At 35.1% G+C, this 8,915-nt stretch overlaps 1 protein-coding gene across 2 annotated transcripts in view; it reads left to right on the forward strand.

Annotated features, from left to right (window-relative positions):
* Window positions 1–8,712, forward strand: part of TOLLIP (toll interacting protein) — a 28,506-nt gene extending 19,794 nt beyond the window's left edge. Inside the window, exon 6 of one of the 2 annotated variants that reach the window (XM_065839460.2) lies at window positions 5,276–8,712. In XM_065839460.2, coding sequence (XP_065695532.1) covers window positions 5,276–5,490 — 215 coding nt within the window. In that variant the 3' untranslated portion in view covers window positions 5,491–8,712. Of the gene's footprint in view, window positions 1–144; window positions 5,232–5,275 lie in introns of those variants that run through there. The other variant, XM_071809013.1, reaches the window with a different exon arrangement.
* Window positions 8,713–8,915: the final 203 nt, after the last annotated feature.

The raw sequence follows: 8,915 nt of genomic DNA on the forward strand, positions 1-8,915 counted from the left end.
GTTTAGGTTTTACCCAATTTTATCCGTTTATCCAACTTTCACCTTTGGAAGCTAAATGATTCATTTCCTTTTAAAAATAGATTAATATTTCTTTCCCATGTCTTATTCCTTTCCCCTTGCCCCTTCATTTTCACCTGTCTTTAGGGCTTGAGTACTTTGCTCTGGGTAAGTTTCCAAGCTCTTTTCTCACTCCCATACTCATTGACTCAAGAGCCTTTGCATGAATTCATCTAAACAGCTTTGTTTCAGAAGACTGTATCACAAGGTATTGCCACTTGGATGTCACAATAGAATAACTTAATGCATCTCCTGGAAATTTGTGAAGCCCCTCTAACCACTTGCAAAGTCTTTAAAGGCATCTACTTAGATTCAAGTTATGATGCTTTAAGTAATTGGTGATAATGGTGTTGATGGATAAGACATGATGTTATTATTCTCCTGAAATTGTAGTATGTTAATGAGCTATTCTAGGTGATATTACTGGTTTCCAAGAAGAGAAACTTGAATCTTGCAGTTGTTCTGCTGCTGCAAGGCCTGGGGAGAAGCAGGTAATGTCATGAGTTTTGTAAACTTGAAAGTGAAGAACTCAGTTGTGCAATGACATGGAGGAGATAGTCTGCCAATTGCCTTGTGTTAGTCTTCAAATAAGCCTTTTTGAAAAAAATAACACATTTTTTCATCTGTTTGTATCTTTCATGCACATCTGTTTTAGATCCATGTCAAGATAAACATGCTACTAGAACTCTAAAGGCAAATTATGTGACAGGAAATCTTTTTTCCTTCAATCAGACTATGACACCCTTGATTTTCAATTGTGCAAAGATGTTGTGACATCCTTAATTTTCATAAAAGCACCAATCTTCAATCAAGTATGTTCAGAAAATTCTAGAATTACTCCTTGTGAGATAAAATGTCATTCTTGATACTCTGAATTTCAGGAAGATACTGTAAATAAAACTGATATGGTCGTTGCAAAGTATTTAGTTTTTTCAGGGCAGTGGAATTGTAGAATTTCTTTGTGGGTCCCTATGCTTCACTTTTCTAGTAGTTTGCAAAGAAGCAACATTTAAAAAAATGAGATGATGGCATGCATGTTTTAGCACTTTTTTTTTTTCCTGAAGCAAATATTAAGACCTATTTGTGTATTTTTTTTTAAAAGGTGATACTGATTTCTTCCTTTAAATAAGAGAATTCATGCTGAGAAGTTTCCTGAGTTTACCCTGAAAGGGTCTGTGTATGGGAGAGAATAATGATGAGTTAAGAAATTAAATATAGAGCACTTGACTGAACAAGAAAACACAATAAAAAGTGTGTAATGCCTTGTGTGCGGTTAGAAAAAGTTAATTCTGCTTCAATGCTTCCATTGCTGCTTATAGCAATTGACTTGTTATTGTACGTACTCGTTTTGTGTATTGGAATGTCACTGCTAACGCCAGCATGTTTGCCATTGCCATTTCACTGAACTGGAAAACAGTACTCCATTTTTTGAACACTTACCTGAGATATGGGAGCAATACAGGAGTGTGCAATTCCATTGATAGTGGATTCTGATGTGGTTTATTTTCAGTTTTCACCTGCTAGTGAAATAATGTGTTTAGTATGTAAAGCAGCTTTTTATGGAACTTTGATAATTTTGAGGTTTATTATAACTCTCTAATGACTGCATATATAGACGTATATTTGCTAAATTGTAGTGTGTAGTTCTTTAAGTTTATGCTTATGTCTTGCTTACTGGTTTGTAAATCAGAAGATATGGATACATTTAGCCTGAGTGAGGAACAAAACAAAAACCAAGGAACTCTTTACATTGGTATTGGTATAACTTGAATGTTGAGTTTCGTTAAAAGTAACTATCATAGAGCTGTTTATTAAAAGTGACTGTGATACTAACTTCCGTTTGCATACAGTATAGCTGTAGACACCATAAACTAATTCTAGAACTGTAAGAACTGAGAAAATGGATTTTGAAAATCATTAGTGAAAAACACTATCAAATTTCTTGTCTGTAAAATCGAATATTTAGATTGAAAATACCTCTTGAATACTGCCTGTGCAGATGTCTTGCTTCATAATTAGCTTGTGATGAAGCGGAAAGAAAAGCTGTGTGCTGGTCTTGATGATCTATTTATTTACTATTTTTTTTTTTTTAATTTTTGGACACTGATAAGACATTGAAACTTTATTGGTAAGCTGTAGGATACTGTGGTACGTGAGAAGTGAGCCTCATGTTACATTTGGATTAATATTTTAAACAGACCTCTTTTATAGACAGTTACTACACAATTTAGGCTGATAATTGGTTAATCTTAGGGTGCTGATGACTTACTGAAGAATATTAGGAAGCTTGTGTTAGAAGTAAAACTTCTATTGCTCAGTTCTTTCAGGTACTTTGCAACTTTAGTTTTTGACGCCGTACATATTTGCTCACCTCTTGTAGGAAGCATGAGGAATGAGTTGAGGCTTGTTGAAGCCAAAGAAGAGGCAATCTGAAATGCTGCTGGATATGATTAGTGGGTAAAGTGTATTTGCAGTGTTGATGAAGACTGCACAGTGGTTTGCCTGTAGGGTGCACTCATGGTCCGATTTGCCATATGTTTGAGCACGTAATGCCAGACAGAATTCCAGGGACCATGATCCAAATGGCTTAAGAAGCTCTAGAACTAAAGTTTAGGTTGTTGTGGAAGAGGCAATATATATATATAGATATATATATCTCTCCTTGGTAGTGGTGTGATGCAGATGACTAGGCAGAGATATGGTTTCAGTGTGTAGGTAATAAATTTATGGTGAGAGGGACATTTCTTTAGTTGCCAGCATGAACCTTAAAGCATCTGGTTTCCATTTTTTGATTCTAATAAAACTTAAGATGTTGACAAGGGGAATTTTAGAATAAAAATTGGAGGGCACTGATAAGTATGGAGGTAATTATAATTCAGTAATGCATCCCTTCAGATAGGGCAGATGAGGGGGTGTAAGGTAATTAAATTGTATCTAAATCTAAACTGGTAATAAGGTTGGGTAACAAAGCTTTTGAAGAGCAAATGCATAAGGAATTGAGAAATATCTATTTTAAAGAAGCAGATAACCTAGTATCATTCAGGTAATTGACTGTAAAGATACAAATGTGTAAGGGAGTACAAAATAACCCAGTTGGAATGGGAGACCATAATGGCAGGAGGAAGAAAGTGTTTGGTTTTGTCTTTGTTAGGAATGAGTGCTTTTTTTTATGAGAAGGAACCTAAGATTGGAATTTTAAATTTTAACAATAATTGTTAAGGTGATCAGTAAGAAAATGCAGGTAAGATAACATTTATTCCCATCTTGTATTTTGGATGTATTTATTTATTACCACATGCAAAATGTAACTTATTGCTCAATTAGATTTGCTTTCAGAAGACTGCAAGATGGCAAACTGATGATTTTTTTTTTTTTTTTTAACAGTTCTGAAGCAACTGTATTTCCTATTGCATAAACTGATTAAAAACCTATGGAGATTAGAATGAGCTGATTTAAAACAACTAGCTAGCTAACTAGGTAAACTTTAAGAGGAGGTGACATGGTTATATAGGGAAAAGTTATACCTTAGAAGTTATAGGTGTATGAGTATGTGGGTAAGAATGATGTGGTCTGTGTACATCACCTTACCAGCTGCATTTTGAAAATGTTATTTGCTAAGGACTCTTCCTATCACATGATATTCCAATACAATAAAGATCCTCTTGTGGTTTAACTACTTTGTAAAGCTCATGAACAGATAAAAATAAATGATGAATTATCCTCTAATGTAGTGAGGCCTTTGGTGGGGTGCATCATATTTTTTAAAAAAATTAATCGAGGGAAGGGGACTAATAGACAATTAGTCCAAACAAAAGATCTTAACAGTTTTCTAAGCCTCCCTGACTGCAGCAGATTGCATAATAATCTCATAGGAAGTGGGAAATAAAATCACATATTAAGGCTGGCATTAAAGTATTATGTATAAAGAAAAATATTATGAATACGTATTTGGTGATGATTTCTTGGGTTAGTCATTACTACACATAAGGATCTTTGAACTACTATAAGCTATTCTGTGAAAATACCAAATAAATAATGTTTGAAACTGTGGATAAAATGCTTGAAAGCAAGTAGAGAACAAATAGAAAAACTTTATCATGCTGCTCTATGAAGCAGTGCCATGTTTGCATCTAGATACAGGTAGCTTTCCTTGCCCTACCTTAGAAACAATACAGCAGAAGTGCAAAAGTAACACACAAAGGTGTGGGACAAAGATAATCAGGGGTCTGGAACTACTTGGACGAAGTGAAATATACCATTTTCAGAAGTGATAACAAAAGGCTCTAGATGTCTACTATAGCTGGTTTCAGTTTTGTAAAAGCAAATGCTAGTTTTTTGGGGCAAAAAAAAGAGCTTAATTAATGCTAAAAGATGTCAAATGATGAAAAGGGACTTCTGTCTAGTAATTCCTTTTAACAGGAGTTAGAAAACTCATTTTCTAAAACTGTCTTTATAAACTGTCAGTGCTTTGATTTTACACAGATATACAAGAAATTAATGAAAAATGTCAGATTAATTTTGTCTTCTGGCAGAGGAACAGGGCAAAACAGTGTGTACCCCTATTGGCACAAGAGGAATTGGTCTTTTGCCGAATTGTAACTTTGCAGGCTGAACTGGATGGAACATTAAACCAGGGAAAAATGTTTGCTTAAAATTTGCTTAGGATTGTGGTCCAGTCACTTAGAGGACCTAAGTACTTTGCTTTCTTTCGAATGCAATGGAAGTTGCATTTCTTGAATTTCTAAATATCAGTTATGTATATTGCTGGTGTAAAACCATCTTTTTCATCACACTATAAATACATTAGGAACCAAAATATGATGGGAGCAGGGAGAAAAAAAACAACTGCACCTTTCTGTGGTGCGCTTAGTGATTCATGTGTAAACTTGGTTAATGCAAGTTGTACCTAATATTGAGCTGGACCTGTTGCCATCATGTAGTTTACCACTTCTGAACATAACTTTGGCAGAAAACCTGTTCCAGAAAAATATATTCTGATTGCAACACTCCAGGTATAATATCTTTTTTTTTTCTGGAATGCATGTTTAAAAAAATACTGAGGTTGCTGAGTTGGGGAGAGTCATGAGCCACTTTCTTCAAAATAATTGTTTTCTTCTTTTTTTTTTCCCTCCACTCATGTATGGTTGTGTGTTTTTTTTTTTTTTTTTTTGTTTGTTTGTTTGTTGTTTTTTTCTTCTGTTTGTTTTTTTGCCTGCAGGGATGCCTGCAGTCTGTAATCCAGGCATGGTACCAGTGGCAATACCACCTCCTGCTGTCAATCCTCAGCACCTGTGTAACGAAGAGGACATGAAATCTATCCAGGACATGTTTCCTAACATGGACAGGGAAGTAATCCGCTCAGTGCTAGAAGCTCAGAGGGGGAACAAGGATGCAGCTATCAACTCCTTGCTTCAGATGACTGAAGAATCATAAATCCCCACTTCCTGCGTAGTCCCTGTCCTCGATGCCACTTATTTTTACTTGCCAAGCCAGGGATTTAGCTAGAGGAAGAAATTCCCAACAGCTTTCTGTTAGCACGCGCTCTGTGAAAGATTATACTCTTTTTTTGTTGTTGTTTTGTTTTGTTTTTTAAATTTTCTTGGACATTTGGATCTTTTTCACTTTCTTTCTCAGTCTGTACATACTCAGTTTAGCTTATGTCCTACAATATAGCATTGAAGCATCTTTGCTATCAGCTGTGCCGTGTGGCTATATTCTGATGGGGTGGGGAGTAATGCTGCTTTTTTTCTTCCTTCCTTTTCATGACCTTGTTCTTAAAAAGTAACTCTATGCAGTACAGGATTTACTACTGTTTGTTAGACTGAAAAAAAAAAAAAATTCCATGGAGGGTTTACTCTTTAAACATAACTGATTTGTTAAAGTATTAAGGTTTCATCAAGCAACCTACTTCTGCCAGAAATTAAAAGAAAGACTCTTACCTTGTCCAGTGGTGTTTAGTTACTGCTGTGATATATTGGGTCATTTCTGATTGAAGATTTTTAAATTAATAAGCTAAATTTCTTAGGTTGTGCTGTTGGTATTTGTAATGAGCATCTTATATTCAATCTATTCAGCGGGCACCAAAGCAATATATTATCTGGTGTGTTTGGGGAGCTTTATCCTCCCGTATAGTATTGTTATGTATCTGTAAAATCTTAACAAGTAACTTTTAACTTGTACAGTATGTATTGCTGTAGCAGAGAACCTGACTGAGCTCTAATGTACTCCCAGAGTTAATTACACTCTAACTACTGCTTGGATAAGTGCAGAAGGAAAGATACTTATACCTGGCAAATTACTAAAACCGTAAAGAATTTAAAAAAGCAGAAATCTGTGATCTGGTTATAAGGCTTCTGTTTTTACACCTATATTTCAGCAAAATTACCATTTTATATTAGTGGAAAAACTGTTGTATTTTTTCCTGTAATCTGAAATAATCTTTGAATGGCATTGTGAGTTGCTCAGTGACTCATTTGACTACAGTTGCTGTAGTCAATTTATTATTATTTGATGCAGATGGAAAGAAATTCTTTCCGAGAGAAAATTTAACATATCTGAGTTGGTCTGATCCTCAGAGGAGGCTGCAGGTTGTTTATATTTATTGTTAGTGTTATTTTTTCAGATAACAGTTCCTTTTGGAGCTGCAGAATATTACAGTATGCACCAGTTATGCCTGTTGGATAAATTTCTGCGGTGTCTGTTTTTGTAGGTGGTAAAGTAATGCACTTTAAATAGTATGCACCAATTTATTTTTCCAGGGATGTGCAATGTTGCTGTTTTATCTTTCTAATGCTTGATTTCAAATACTTTGACAATAGCCATAGACCTTTATATTTTCAAGACTTGGAATGAATGTACACTTGAAATCTGGGTTCTTGAGTGATTCATGAGAACATTAAAGCCAGGTTTTGAATAGGGAAAAGGGACCCATATTCTCTTCTTCCCCATGCTTTGTTTCACGTCCCACGCTTAAAATGTTTTCTTTATCTACTGAAAAACTGGTTTTATTCCCTCCCCTTCTTCCACCACTTACATTCAAGAAGCCTTTAGGCAGCACTGGCAGTAGAGCATGAATTTTTTAAAAAATCAGACTGAAACTTTTAAAATACAGCTCCAAATATCATCCCAGTTTCTAACCTTTTAAATCTGTCTTTTCATAATGCATGATTTTAAGTTTTGTTATGAATCTGTTACCATCTTAAACTTACTGTTGAAAGCATAAGTGTCTTTATATATCCTCCAACTGGCTTTTCAATAGTGAAATTCAAGGCTATAGTTTCCACGTGCTTTAGTTGTAGAGACACCACATTTTTGTTTTCTAAAACAAAACGGGTGTTCTTCAAGAGACTAGTCTTGCCCCTTCCCTACATTCATGGTCAGCTTTGTGATTGGGTAGGTGTAGAGGCATTTGGTATTTATAGCACAGTGATTTGTGACATCATTACCCAAAATGATAAATCTTGGTAAGGATTTAATGCTTAGATATCTCCAGGAAGAGTCCCTTGCTCAAACTTTCACGAAGATAACATGAATTGCTAGGGATGGAATAATTCAGGGAAAATGTACATATATACACTTTTATATTAAAACATTGGGATCCATAGTACAGCTTTTTATAAAAGCAAGTGGTCATGGTTCAACTTAATGGCTGGTAAATTGTATTGCATCCTACACAGCTCAATTTCAAGCCCAAAATAAACAGCTTTCAATCCTAACCACCAGGAGGGATAAGTGCAAATACAAGGTTAGTCAGGTTTATTAAAAAACTAGACTGTGGGCCTTTGAGAGAGGCTCCTGTTCTTAGAATTAATTTCTTTTGTTCTAGACAAATGTTATGCGAAACAGGGTAGATGTATGAGTTGAAGATGGGATATGTAGGAGCAGTATGGCCAGTACATGGATTTCAGCATGCTACAATATACTTAAATATTGGTTTGGGATTTTTTTGTCCTGATTTAATTGAGCATTATAGCTGAAACTCTTATGTCAAGATGTTCTACTTAAGTTAAAAAGAACAAAACACTCACCATAAGCCTATTCAGCTTTTCAGCATACATATCCTCTCAATCAAACTGTTCATTGCCAGATTTGAATTGGAGAAAAATCAAAAAAGGCAGGGAGTGTTTAGTTATTCTAGGGTCTGTGATGGAACTGGAAGTCTGTTTCTTGATTTAAAACAAATAAATTCTCACTTATGATTGTAGCTTTGGACAGAATGGTAATGGGATAATACTGTGTTTGCTGCTCTTCTGCTCAACAGCTTCAAGCAGCTTGAAGCCAAAACCAGCTCTGTAAGACTGGCATCTGCTAAAAGTTAGTGCTCTTAGTACTAGTTTGAGTCCTGCCAGTAACCTAAACTTGCTAAAGGTAGAAACATTTTTTGTCTAGCTAGATCCTTGCTACCTTTTTCTCTACTGCTCTTTGCATCTGCTAATGGTACTGAATGGTTTTGTTTGTTTGTTTGTTTGTTTTCCCTTAAAAATGTTATTGCTTGTTTGGTTGATATGTAATACTGTACAGAGGATGTTTTTTGCTGTAATAATTCTGAAGACATTGTTTCTCTGTATTGAGTTCCGGTGTCCAAATGTGTTTCTTGCACTCTAAAGTACATTAACTTTTTCATTCTAATTTAATAAATGTATCATCTAAATGAAAGTGTATTATGTCTCTGTTGGAGAGCATCACAATTTGAGTCTTTGTGGACTGATCTAGAATTCAGGTATCAGTTACTGTCTTTTATTCAGTCTTGCACATTAGTTAACAAGTTACATTGGTTCTTAACATGATTATCTGGTGGGACTAGTACAGTACACACTCAAAAGCCTTTTAAGCGTTCATCTCTATATGTCTTTTCTAAC

This window comes from Patagioenas fasciata, chromosome 5 (assembly GCF_037038585.1).
Source record: "Patagioenas fasciata isolate bPatFas1 chromosome 5, bPatFas1.hap1, whole genome shotgun sequence".
NCBI lineage: Eukaryota > Metazoa > Chordata > Aves > Columbiformes > Columbidae > Patagioenas > Patagioenas fasciata.